The 14,428-nt window shown below is 45.6% G+C and overlaps 1 protein-coding gene across 1 annotated transcript in view; it reads right to left on the bottom strand.

The window, feature by feature from the left end:
- The window catches only part of fer (fer (fps/fes related) tyrosine kinase), a 334,586-nt gene that overhangs the window by 215,634 nt on the left and 104,524 nt on the right, over positions 1 to 14,428 (bottom strand). The window contains exons 7-8 of the mRNA XM_085987508.1: positions 11,082 to 11,285; positions 4,575 to 4,697 (exon numbers count right to left, since the gene is read on the bottom strand). Coding sequence (XP_085843634.1) covers positions 4,575 to 4,697; positions 11,082 to 11,285 — 327 coding nt within the window. The remainder of the gene's footprint in view (positions 1 to 4,574; positions 4,698 to 11,081; positions 11,286 to 14,428) is intronic.

The raw sequence follows: 14,428 nt of genomic DNA, 5'->3' as shown, positions 1-14,428 counted from the left end.
GGGAGTGCAGCGAAGATTCACCAGACTGATACCTGGGATGGCAGGAATGACGTATGAAGAGAGGTTGGGTCGATTAGGCTTATATTCGCTAGAGTTTAGAAGGATGAGAGGGGATCTCATTGAAACTTATAAAATTCTAACAGGACTAGACAGACTCGATGCAGGAAGGCTGTTCCCGATGGCGGGGGGGTCCAGAACCAGGGGTCATAGTCTAAGGATAAGGGGTAAGCCATTTAGGACTGAGATGAGGAGGAATTTCTTCACCCAGAGAGTGGTGAACCTGTGGCATTCTCTACCACAGAAGACAGTTGAGGCCAATTCATTAAATATATTGAAGAAGGAGTTAGGTATATTTCTTAAGGCTAACGGGATCAAGGGATATGGGGAGAAAGCAGGGACAGGGTACTGAATTTGGATGATCAGCCATGATCGCATTGAATGGCGGGGCAGGCTCGAGGGGCCAAATGGCCTACTCCTGCTCCTATCTTCTATGTTTCTATGTTGCACATAAGTGGGGCCATGAGGACCCATGTCTATGCTGACATCCCTCCTAGCGAGGTGGTCTATGAGCCTTTACCATCTGTTCTCCATAGATACCAGGTGCTCCTGCGAGTGGCGCATTAGCTGCTCCATTTAGGCAGCCATCCTATCCACAGAAGAGCCTACAGTCGCCACTGCCTGCAACATGGTGGTGCTCATGTTGGAGATGGACTCCTCCATTCTCTGCACATTTATAGACATAGCACTCGCAAAACCTGTCAAAGCCTCCTGCACCTCCGGGATCACCCTCTTTCTGGATGGCCCCTCGAGGCTCAGCGTCTGCATGCAGTTGAGCAGAGATAGGAGCGTCCTGCGCCCTCCGGTGACGAGTCTCCACTGCTGTCCCGGTCTCCACCGTTTGCTCTTGCTCACTTGCGAGTTGTGAGACACCAGGTGACAACACTACTCTATCTCACGTGGCACCCCGACCGAGGTGTGCGTATCTGCGCTGGTGCTGGGTGCGCTCATATCTGGTGATGGTACTCCCTCAGAGGCTGGAGGCTCCTCTGAGGGGTCATCTTGCTCTTCCTCCTGGACAGTCTAGGGGGGGGGCTCTTGATGGACCTGTGGGAAAGTAATGAGATGAGTTAGATATGTCACATGAAGAATGGGTAGATACCATTATGCACATGCTGACCATTCAATGGTTGCTGACATCAGTCCTCATATGAGTGACTGCTGTATGCCATGTAGCTGTATGATATGTAATTCTGTCACCAGGTTGATGAGGAGATGTCCCTCTCTCCATCTCCCACCTCCAGCTGCTCGGCAGCTCCAGATACTTCTAAGGCAGCCTTCTCTGCTGTTGTAAGGGTGGCAAATGATAGAGGGCCACCTCCAGTTCTCTCCCTCTTATTGTGGGCCCTCTTTTCCTGCAAGGAGGGAAAAAAAGCAAAGGTGGAGTGAGAGTGATGGAATGCGTGTAAGCAATGGATTGGTTACATCTTTAGAGGGAGACTATGATGTATTGGGGTGGCAATGCCATGTGGCCTCCTTGTGCGTCGTTCGTTGGTATGATTGCATGAGGATGAGGGCGAGTGTGAGGGTTAGCTAGTCAGATGGGGATGTAATAATGTAGAGTGAGAGAGAGAGAGAGAGAGAGGGATGGGTGGACATGCAAGGTATGTTGGTGTAAGGATGTGCAGGAGTAAGGTTGGGAAGGCAGAGTGATGGGGGTGTGATGAGAGGCACAGCAGGATGAAGTTGAGTGCAGCTTTGTACTCACCTTTCCTGATCTAATGAGATCATTGAAATGTTTCCAGCACTGCACCCAGACCCTCCTGACCACATCCCTGCTATTAACCTCCTCTGCAATTTGGAACCAGGCTCTTTGTTTCCTGGGGAGATCTCTTCTGCTCATTCAAAGGGAAGAGGGCCTCCCTGCTTGCTCTGACTTCCTCCACAAGCATATGGAGGGAGTCATTGGAGAACCTGGGTTGAGCCCTCCGTGGAAATATTTGCAGCAGTCGATTTGTCCAGTGTGCTGCCTGCACATTCCTAGATGAACCTTCAAGTGCAATGTGACCATGGCTCCTTTAAATATCTCGGCTGAAAACACGTCATAGATGACGTCATCAGACTCGCACGATTTAATAGGGCCAGGTAATGCGCAGGGCGGGCTTAATAGGTCCCATTAAGTCGATTTCTGGAGCGGGATGAAAGCAACAATGGGGTTGCGACCCGCCACGGCGACTGCCCGCTCTCGTCCCGTCCTGGTAAAGAAAGTTCCGGCCTATAAGTCTGATAATTAAATCAAATAAATTAAATCACTGATGTACTGCAACCACAAAATCATTAGGACAGATTCCTTTTAAAGCCCACCTGTGGAAAACATCTCATTAATGAGTGCTTTTCAAAGACAATGATAAATATATTTAGATACCAATACATTTAAATTCCAATTAAATTATTACATTTAAAATTCTAACAACTGATGCACATTAGCAAGAAATTATAGTTGATATCATTGAATACATTAGTATGTTAAACTTCTATCTATTTTAGGAAAGGTTTAACTAATTTCAAATAACTAGGTGAAAGTCTGTGTTAAAATTCCAAAGGAATGCCTCACAAACGTGCTAAGCATTCATCGATTAATATCACCAACAGCAATTTCTAGTCTCTCGTCATACTCCAAGTGGAGAAAGATGGAATTTCCTTTGAAGAGCAGGGTCCTGACTCTTGACTGATCTTTTACCAGAATTTTCACAGGTACACAGTACATATTCCTATGTACTGTCAAAAACGAAACAGAACCTAAAAAACGTAGGACAACACTGCAATTGTGTTAACTTGCTAAGTAAGAAATGCTGTTTTATTGGCTGCTATCATTCAGTTAATTTATATAATAAATTAGACGCACTCTGGTGGCCCATTGTTTGTGCCTCCAAGTACTGGCACCCAATGAATGAAAAGTGTAGGCATATCACCTTTTGAGATTTTTGACCATTTTTTCCACAGAAAGCATTTGGATATGATATGTGTTTCTTTTAAATTAAAACAAACTTATTAAAGTTTAAAAGTCACCTCACAACCACATGCTGGGACAAAAAAGGAATTGGTATGCTTATGTAAGATTTGGATCACAGGTCACACACAGATTACCCAAAGGGTCTTAGGAGTTGTAAGGCTTTTTATTAAAGAGCTACAGTTTAAAGCACATATGCGATTGAAATAGATACCGTAAACATACAACCCGTGACAGATGAGGGCGATCTACGGCCCTGGAACAGAACGAAACAAACAGACGGACGGTGAGGCAGTACGGTGGTCCCGGATTGGGTGGATTCCTGCAGTCTGCTGCAGCGGTCACTTCCGTTGGGTCATCCCTCGAGCTGTTGGAGGTATTAGGCTGTCAACCACCTCAGAGGCTAAACTTGACCAAGGTGTTCGGCCGTAGCCACCTCGAGGAAGCCTTCGCCCCTAACTGCCTGATTTCCTCGCTCGGTCGTCTATATTTATAGTTATTTCAGTGGGCTGGTGATGACCTGGTGTCAATCATTTATTCCCTATCCTATTGTGCAATTATAAGGGAGAGGCTACCTATGACAGCCCCCTCCCAGCCTCATGAGGTCATTTTCCTCCTTATCTCTGTTCCAAAGGTCTTGTTGCCCTCTTATAGACAGCTTGTTTATCCTACAGCTTCTTGCTACATCCCGTATCAGGCCTAGTTATGCCCACTCGAAGGTCTGTTTTTGTGTTCGGACATCGTAATTCAACTCTCTGTACAGCTATTTTTCTGACATGACTGGAATCTTTCTGTTCATCAACTTAGGCAAACTGCTGATCTAGGGAACTTGTAACAGACTATTATTTCATTCAATCCACGATTTCTTACCATTATGAGCTCACCCCAAAGTCAATGAGTAACCCATGAAACTGCTAGCCATGATGGTCCAAGACAATAGGGGAGTCATTATCTTGTCGCAGATGCCACCAGCAAACATATGTACCCCTAGGGAGTTGGAATGCTGTTGAAGTTTACCTGAAAGCTAGTTTCAAAAGCAGGGGGTGGGAGGCATGCTAGCATGTGGGGCCTATTTACAGAAATAAGCAGCGCTACTGAACCAGAATCAAAATTTGGAACAGGGTGGATGGGGATGACTCTGGCACATCAATTTTCAAACTGGATTATCCAATACAAACAGGAATTCTGTGTTATCTGATAGCCGAGTATTCTATTCACCAGCATATAAAAAGTTCAAACTATTAAGGTCATAGTGAGATGCTATTGCATAATCTAGGTTCGATATTTCAAATCTATGTGTATGGATTGAGTGCAGATACTCTGGTTTTACTGTATACTCAGTAGCTGTACAGCACAGGACCAAATTGTTTAAACAAAGAAAAAGGAAATTGTTTTAACAGTAGACACTAGGTGGGATTAGAATATTTGGCATTTAAAACAACAAACCATTGATAGATCTGTAAATGTTGCACACTTTTGAATGTTGCCTGAAGTGAGTCAACTAATTCCATGCAGATACCAGTGATAAGAGTAAAGTATTAAAATCCAGTCATCTGAATGTGCCTACCTTAACAACTGGATTCAATAGGACCACTCCTGATTTTTTTGTAATCACTTGCTTTGAAGTGTAATGATGTTCTATAAGCTGAGGGATTGTGGGAAATCCAGTTCCTTCAAATCGATACTGATTCTGTGTAAAACATTGAAAAAATACATAAAAGTACTGACCAACTTCAGAAAATAGTTAGCAGACCAAATGGTGCAATATACAATCGAGCAGTCTACAGTAACAGCTACTTCCATTTTTTTTTATTTGTTTATGGGATGTGGGCGTTGCTGGCAAGGCCAGCATTTATTGCCTATCCCCAATTGCCCTTGAGAAGATGGTGGTGAGCCGCCTTCTTGAACCGCTGCAGTCAGTGTGGTGAAGGTACTCCCGCAGTGGTTGGGTAGGGAGTTCCAGGATTTTGACCCAGCGACGATAAAGGATCGGCGATATACTTCTAAGTCAGGATGGTGTGTGACTTGGAGGGGGAACAGGAGGTGGTGGTGTTCCTAGGTGCCTGCTGTCCTTGTCCTTCTAGGTGGAAGAGGTTGCGGGTTTGGGAGGTGCTGCCAAAGAAGCCTTGGCGAATTGCTGCAGTGCATCTTGCAGATGGTACATACTGCAGCCACGGTACGCCGATGGTGGAGGGAGTGAATGTTTAAAGTGGTGGATGGGGTGCCAATCAAGCGGGCTGCTTTGTCCTGGGTGGTGTCAAGCTTCTTGAGTGTTGTTGGAGCTGCACTCATCCAGGCAAGTGGAGAGTATTCCATCACATTCCTTACTTGTGCCTTGTAGATGGTAGGAAGGCTTTGGGGAGTCAGCTGGTGAGACACTCGCTGCAGAATACCTAGCCTCTGACCTGCTCTTGTTGCCACAGTATTTATGTGGCTGGTCCAGTTAAGTTCCTGGTCAATGGTGACCCCCAGGATGTTGATGGTGGGGGATTTGGCGATGGTAATGCCGTTGAATGTCAAGGGGCAGTGGTTATACTCTCGCTTGTTGGAGATAGTCATTGCCTGGCACTTCTGTAGCGTGAATGTTACCTGCCACTTACCAGCCCAAGCTGGAGTGTCGTCCAGGTCCTGTTGCATGCGGGCATGGACTGCTTCATTATCTGAGGAGTTGTGAATGGCACTGAGCACTGTGCAGTCACCAGCGAACACTTGGGCTGATAAGTGGCAGCACACAAGTGCCAACTAATGACCATCTAAAACAAGAGAAAGCCGAGCTATTTCGTTTTCAATGGCATCACTATCTCTAAGTCCCCCCATCAACAACAACTTAGGGGGATGGTGGTGAGGGGGAGGGCGATCATGATTGACCAGAAGCTGAACTGGACCAGCCATGTCCGTACTGTGGCTACAAGAGTAGGGCAGAGTCTGGTCCTCTGTGATGAATGGCTCGCCTCCTGACCCCTCAAAGTCTTTCCACCATCTAAAAGGTGCAAGTCAGGAATGTGACAGAACACTCATCACTCACCTGGATGGGTGCAGTTGCCAGTGTATCCAGATCTGAAGATTCCCCTCAAAATAATGTTAAATCCTGAGACCCCGCCACCCTCCCCCCACCACCACCACCACAGTGCTCCTAAGATCCTATGCTGGCCCCATTGCTAACTAACCACTGACCCAACAATATTACTTAGCATTAGACTCCTGTTAACACAAGGTATATATCAAAAGCAAAATACTGCAGATGCTGGAAATCTTAAAATAAAAACAGAAAATGCTGGAAACACTCAGGTCAGCCAGCATCTTATGAAAGGTCATCGACCTGAACCATTGGCCCCAATATTGGCATGGGCAGGTTTGATAAGCGGGGGGCGGAGTTTCGGACAGCAAACCCGGAAGTCCAGTTTTCCCTGCATGCTGTGGAGTTTTAACTCCACAGCGTGCGTCTTTTTTCTTTGCCAGGATCCCCACCCAGAAGTCAGCCGGACTTGGCTTCCAGTCGGGCGGGGAGCACTCCAGAGCAGGCCACAGCTGCAAGTAAGGAGCTTGCAGCTGCTACTGGGTACGTGGGGGGTGAGGTCTGATCCCTACCCCTGAGGACAGGGGATCCAACCCAGAGGTGGAGGGGTCTGATCCAAGGGAAGAAGGTAAGCTTGGGAGGCTGGGGGAGCACTGCTGCTCCTCCTGGCCCACCAGCAGTGTTGTAAAGGCAGTTACCTGCTCCCCAAAGCTGTCCTCGCCTTCCTTGAGCTGCCGGGTTTCCAAAAGTCTGGGAAACCCAGCAGGCCAGGGTTAAACCTGCAGGTTAAATCAGACGCTGCCAGCCTCATTAAAGTATTTAAATTGCCAACCCGCCTCCTTGGAGCAGGTTGGCTGCCTGTCCCCTGTCACACCTCCGTTAAACTCGGAAGTGATTGGGTTGGAGTCGGTTTGAGATTTTTAGAAATTTAACATCTCACCCGACCCCAACCAGCCATTTTTGGGGTTAAAATTCACCCCATTAACTCTCTTTCTCTCTCCACAGATGCTGCCTGTCCTGCTGAGTGTTTCCATCAATTTTGTGTTTTTATGTTAGGTATGTATCAAAGTTTACTGATGATGCAAAACTGGGAGGAGCAGCAAATAGGGAAAGAATAATCGAGGAGATTACAGGAGGATATAAACAGGCTAGGAGAATGGGCAGATAATTGGAAGCTTCTACAATAGCCCTGGAGAATGCATATTTACAAGAATAATACCATGGACTAGCTGTCAATGTTACAAAGCAAACTTAGAGTAACTAGGGCTGTATTCTCTCAAACTGAGAAGATGAGGGGAAATTTGATATCGGTGTTCAAAATGATAACAGGAATAATAAGGTAAATATAGAGAAATTATTTCCACTGGTAGGCTAATAGAAGACAAGAGGCCATGATCTCAAAATAAGCACCAGATACGGAAAGGCGGAGAAGAGAAGCAACTTTTTGATCAATGTTAGATTGCTTTGCCACAAATAGTTATCAATGCTAAAATCAGTATTATATCCAAGAAGGTGAAGAGACGATAATGAAGAGAATATTAAAAAAGCATATGCAGAAAGCAAGAAACTGTGCTTATTCTTATATTCACTATCCTATTCTTAACCTCTAACTAATAGATTAAACCAAATAAGAGCCCTAATGAAATGAGAACAGACAATGCTGGCAATACAAAGGCCATTAACATTTGAAAAAAGAAAACTCAGGATAATATTCTGGGCGCAGACAACAGACCTGCTGAGTACCACCGCCATTTTCTATTTTTACTTCAGATTTCCAGCATTTATCTTTTTAATAGTCCTGACAGAAAAGAGAGATTCTACCAATATCAAATTAAATTTTGCAGTCACATGAAACAGTAGGAAAATGGACAACCGAATTATAAAAGAAAAAAAATATTGCGCGCTTACAAGAGCCGGCAGTATGATATTGCCATAGTTCAAGAAGTACAGATGAAGATCAAAGATGCCTTGGCTACAAGAGGAGATTAGGTAGCGAAGTTATACTTGGCAGGTTACAAAAATAAAAGCCACTTTGCATAAAAGCTCTACCACTAACAGAGACTTATCATTTCAAATTCTCAAAGAAATTCAAAACCATGTTTAGTTTACTGACACTTGTATATTGCCCAATTTATAAGATCCATCCTTGTACACTTTACTGGAAGAAATAATTTCTGAATATCAATGGAAGAAGTTGTTTGATGGGCAGGAGGGGGAAGGGGGGCAAAAGAAGGTCAGGCTCAATTTCTATGGGCAACTTATTTGACAGGCCTGAATGAACTTTTGTAGACTCTGACAACAGGCCAGCAGTATACCTTAACTCACAAATCCAAAATGTTAAGTTAGATTAGATTAGAATAGAAATGGGTAGAAGATAAGCAGTTGGGTGTTATGTATGTGCATAAATAAAAGGGTTTGTTTCTATCTTTCGTCACACCAGTGTTTGAATTCAATTGGACGCAACAAAAAAGAAAGCAGAGTTCTGCAAAGTGCTAAAGGTTTTAACACTATGTCTCCTCCATAAATCAAACTGTAGAACTTCCTTAGCACAAGTAACATTGCAATCTTTTGAAACGTAGGTCAGATATTCTCCAGGTATATTGTAGAAGGCTATTTTATTAAAGCAATAAAGTGGAGCAGTTTTGTTGATTAAGAATTCACAAGAGGAAGGGGGAAATGACAAAATCCAAGGACAAACAATAGCAGTAAAAAACAAAGATCAGTTATAACTCATCGAAGCCCCAAAGACAATCTCCTACAAAAAATGAATCTTAAATACCAATTGATCATTCGAAGCACAAAATTTACAGAACGCACACTTTTCCACATGAAAGCCCACTATTATGAAAATGGTAATAAGGTGGATAAATTGCTAGCTTGGCAAATGAAAAGACTGGAGACAATAAATAGAATTCAAAGGGTGGGTAATGAGAAGTGACAAATGACACACCCCGTAGTAAATCCAGAACACATTAAAAACATTCCATAAATGGTCTATACTGCTCAAATGCCATCCAGTGGAATCATAATACAACTTCATACAGTAACTTTTCTTTTATATTTTATTTTTTCAGAAAATTCATGCATATATTTTGTTAAGTCACTACAATTTTGAGAGACAGCACAGCAAAAATCATTTCTATATTTGATATGGCTTGTGTATACAAAAGCAAAATACTGTGGATGCTGGAAATCTGAAATAAAAACAGAAAATGCTGGAAATACTCAGCAGATCAGGCAGCATCGAGCGAAACTTGTGTATATTCTGGGGACAATGTACTGCTGGGATAGCAGGTCAAGATAATTTATCTAAAAAAACTCAAAATCAATTGATCAAAAGTGAAAAAGAATCATAAACACATCCTGCAAGGAGATCCAGTAGCACTGTGCATTGGAATTCCAAAATGCAGAATCATAGACTAAAAGGAGTCATGTGTGAGCTCCCATTTTCAGTCATGGTGTGCAGGAAAGGCACTGAAAAGAAACTGTGCAGCTGTCCTTGGTGGGAGGAGAGGCAAATCAGGAATGTGAAAACTACAGGATGATTCCACCAGGCTGTGGAGAGGGTGGGTGAGACGGGGAAGCACGAAATAGAATCCATGCTCTCAATGGAAGTACCATAAGCTTACCAACACACACACACACACACACACCTTTCTTGTCCTCTGTTATTGATATAGTCAGTAATCCTATTAAATTGCTCTCTGAACTTGCAGTTAGTTTTTGAAAATTTTGAATCTATTTTTCTGACAGAAGTTACAAAAATAAAAAACTTTAAGACATCCATTAGCTATTCTCCAGTAAATAAAATAAGTAATCTACAAATAACCTATAGAATTTTCTACAGCACAATCAATGTAGAGTTTACAAACAGACCAACTCCCTTTTGGACAAAGGATGAGACGGAAGCTCCGATTTTAACCGGGAGCATAAGTTGGGCAAGCGGGCAGGCTGGGTGGGCGATTGGCAAACCCCTACCCAATCTCAGCAGTGTGAGATCCAGGCAATTTTAACTCCCGGGCCTCATTGGCATGCCACCAGTCAGCTGCCGGCTGAAATCTTTAATTTTGCATTAACATGCTTTCCTGTTAAAAGTGTCCAACAACCAGGAGGTTCCAAGTTTGTGCCAAGTTAGCTGAAATTAGCCATATTGTCATTATGTGTGCTTTAAATAACCTCAGCATCCCTGGATTATTAAAGCCAAAAAATCAGCCACGAATTACACCCCTTATAGTAACTAATGATTCCTGCCACAAAGTGCAGGTGACAACAGGCTTGGACTCCCTTCTACCCCATCCTGCAGTCACTAGTTAGGGTCACACAAAGAATGGTCACTGAGATGAGGAAACAGAAAGCAACCAGCACGTGAAACTATACCCCATGGAAGTCAAAGCACACAGGAACATGGAAGAAAACTGGCAAAAAGCCAATAGATTGCTCCATGAAGACAATCACTCAAGATAACTATCACAACATACAGATATGGAAAAGTCTTTACCACAAAAAACTAGATTACAATTCATTTCTGGATGCAGATCCAGTGATGAAGCAACTGAGCTTGTGGAGGAAAGATTGGAGATTGCACCCAGAGAAGCACTTTTATTAGGGCACTGTATGGAGTAGTCATGGAGGCCCTGATACTATTGGCATCAAATGCATCTTCAACTGTTTGATTCTTCCATTAATTCTTCAAGTTTAATCCAAAGTTTTACTGTAATCCTGTGAAGAAGATTATACATTAACTTCTGTGCTCATCTTCACAATTATATAACTTTGACAGCTTGTCATATTTGTAGACACTTCAAAAAGCTACATAAAGGTGCACAAATCTCCCAGATGACAAATTTAATATTCCTGAAGTAGGATGTTGTTTTCTAAATAATTATTATACGCCTGAAGTAGTCGAAATACTGACTTCCATTGTTGCATAATGGCTTTAAAAATACGTTTTCATTTTCAACTCAAACTTGCACAATAGGATGGCAGTGGATGAAAGGAAATAAATGTCTTTAGATATGGTATTTTTTTAATAACTACTGCAATAATGACTATACTTACATCTGCATACTGGATGATAAAGTGTCTGCGCTGTCCGTCTGAGTAAACAGAAAGGACATATTCACCAGGTTTGCCATGGCTTTCTCGGACCAGGAAATCTCCTTGCTGTTTCAACAGCTCCTGAGCTTCTATCCGAGGAATTGCTCCGTGATACCAGTCTTGTTCTGCTAATGGTTTCTCACTGGTAGGCATCACATCAAAGAACTGAAAAACAATAGTTAACCTAATTTTGAAAAATGTGCAAACAATATATAACAACATTGTGTTAAAGAAAGAAAAATACAGGGGGAATACTTTAAATGGGACAAAAAAATAGCAGGATTAACAACAGAAAATGCTGCAAACACTCAGGTCAGGCAGCATCCATGGAGAGAGAAAAACAGAGTTAACGTTTCAGGTCTGAGACCCTTCGTCAGACATTTAGCATGGGTAAAAAGAAAAGGTAACAATGGCCCAAAATTGTTACCAAAGTAACAGTGAGGCTAATGGTGCTTGCCGTTATTTATATGCAAATGCCACAGCAATTTCAGCGAGGGCACATCCGTGATTAAATGCGGAAATCGAGAAGTTGCTGTTGGAGATGCGCTGCTCCGCCGTTACCTTTGTGAAAATGGCATGGTGCTGTCTGGCACCCCATTGAAATGCGTGAAGTTCCTGCACCTGCACGGTAGATACGAAGTAAACTCACCACAGAAAGTTAAGTCAAGTAATTTCAAGTCTAAGTACCCTTTTAACAACGTGGTAAGTGTTAATTACTGCAAGTCAACCTCTCTGGCCCAGTAAATTAACTTTTACAAATGTGGAGTCCCATTCCTTCAGGTTTCAATTGTCGTTGGAGATTTTTTTTTTAAAGAAATTAAAATTACTTTTTTTTTACATTTTCTTCTCTCTCTCATAATCCAATCTTTCTATTTCTCTTCCTGTACCTGATTTGACATCGAATTCACCATTCTAAGTTACACTTCCTTCTCAGTCTTTGCACTGTTAATTTCAGAATCCTTCAACCTGATTGATTAAGGAAATACACAGTTGTTCGCCCTGTTCGCTCAGATTCCAGATGCCCCTGTTGAGGGCGCTGCACCATTTCCATCTCACACTTCCAGCAACTTGCAGGGCCAAATATCAGACATTAAATGGGCAAGAGCAAGTCTAAATAACAGTGGGCGCCATTCGTTGGCCTGCTTCGGCAATTTTTGTGCCAATACAAATGTGAAATTAACTATTCACTGAAAATATCCTGCCAGAACTAGACAGTAACTGGCGACTTCACTGCCTCTGAATCTGCAAAATTGTGGTACCTGATTAACAAATCATAATAATGCTCAGTAAGTATAGAAGTAGACATTCACAGAATCAGACATGAAATGACTTGCACTAGTTATAAATAAAGCTAATCAAGTTCTGGGATTCATCTTGAGGAATCTTATATAACTCAACAGTAATACCACAGTTACAATATTGTCATATGGGATCAGAGAAAAATAAGGCTGATTTCATGTTCTAGGTTACAAAGAGACTCACAGAAGTGAACTTGTTTTATTGGAGAAAAGAAGATTGCAAGGAGAAACAATCAATTATTTTAAATGGTAAAGTGGTAAACACATTATTAAAGAGAACGCCATTACAAAATTAAGATTTATTAAGTCGAGAGATCAGAGGAATTCCCATTCTACTCAGAGTAGCACATAAATAGAATCAACCCATAAAAAGTAATTAATGCAATGACAATTAACTTTTCTTTTAAAAAGGGGCTGAACATCTATCTGCTGCAAAAAAACATTAAAAGATTATAATAAGGGCAGACAAAACTAATTAAATACTCTCTGCATTATGATCCCTGTGCTACCAGGATATGGAAATATCATACCGCCCCCCACCCCGGCCCCAAACAGGGTTCCTGACCTCTCTCCCCCCACCCCCGGGTTCCTGACATTCTCCCCGTGCCCAAGTTCCATACCTCCTCTCCCCACTCCGAGCCTCTCTCTCCCAACTCCGAGCCCCTCTCCCTCTGCCCCCTCCGACCTCCTCCCTCACTCCCTCTCCCTCTGACCCCTCCGACCTCCTCCCTCACTCCCTCTCCCCCCTCCAACCTCCTCCCTCACTCCCTCTACCCCCTCCGACCTCCTCCCTCCCTCTGCCCCCTCCGACCTCCTCCCTCCCTCCCTCCCCCCTCCGACCTCCTCCCTCCCTCCCCCCTCCGACCTCCTCCCTCCCTCCCCCCCGACCCCCTCCTCCTCCCTCCCCCCCTCCGACCTCCTCCTCCCTCCCCCCCGACCTCCTCCTCCCTCCCCCCCCGACCTCCGTCCCCCCCGAACTCCTTCTCCCTCCCTCCCCCCCGACCTCCTCCTCCCTCCCTCCCCCCCGACCTCCTCCTCCCTCCCCCCGACCTCCTCCCTCCCTCCCCGACCTCCTCCTCCTCCCACCCTCCCCGACCTCCTCCTCCCTCCCTCCCCCTCCGACCTCCCTCCCCCTCCGACCTCCTCCTCCCTCCCCCTCTGACCTCCTCCTCCGACCTCCTCCTCCCGACCTCCCCCCCTCCCTCCCCATCCGATCTCCTCCTCCCTCCCTCCCCCTTCGACCTCCTCCTCCCTCCCTCCCCCTCCGACCTCCTCCTCCCTCACTCACCCTCCGACCTCCTCCTCCCTCACTCCCCCCCTCCTCCCTCATTCCCCCCCTCCAACCTCTTTCTCCCTCCCTCCGACCTCCTCCTCCCTCCCTCCCCCCTCCGACCTCCTCCTCCCTCCCCCTCCGACCTCCTCCTCCCTCCCCCTCCGACCTCCTCCTCCCTCCCCCTCCGACCTCCTCCCTCCCTCCCCCTCCCTCCCCCTCCGACCTCCTCCTCCCTCCCTCCCCCTCCGACCTCCTCCTCCTCCCTCCCCCTCCGACCTCCTCCTCCTCCCTCCCTCCCCCTCCGACCTCCTCCTCCTCCCTCCCTCCCCCTCCGACCTCCTCCTCCTCCCTCCCTCCCCCTCCGACCTCCTCCTCCCTCCCTCCCCCTCCGACCTCCTCCTCCTCCCCCCTCCGACCTCCTCCTCCCTCCCTCCCCCTCTGACCTCCTCCCTCCCTCCCCCTCCGACCTCCTCCTCCCTCCCTCCCCCCCCGACCTCCTCCTCCCTCCCTCTCCGACCTCCTCCTCCCTCTCTCCCCCTCCGACCTCCTCCTCCCTCCCTCCCCCTCCCTCCTACCTCCTCCTCCCTCCCTCCCCCTCCGACCTCCTCCTCCCTCCCTCCCCCTCCGACCTCCTCCTCCCTCCCTCCCCCCGACCTCCTCCTCCTCCCTCCCTCCCCCTCTGACCTCCTCCTCCCTCCCCCTCCGACCTCCTCCTCCCTCCCTCCCCCCCCGACCTC

The sequence above is a fragment of the Somniosus microcephalus genome, chromosome 1, assembly GCF_052327205.1.
Source record: "Somniosus microcephalus isolate GS21.2 chromosome 1, FLI_Smic_1.0, whole genome shotgun sequence".
Taxonomy (NCBI): domain Eukaryota; kingdom Metazoa; phylum Chordata; class Chondrichthyes; order Squaliformes; family Somniosidae; genus Somniosus; species Somniosus microcephalus.
Note: the sequence above shows the minus strand (reverse complement) of the source record. Positions and strands in the feature narration are given on the sequence as shown.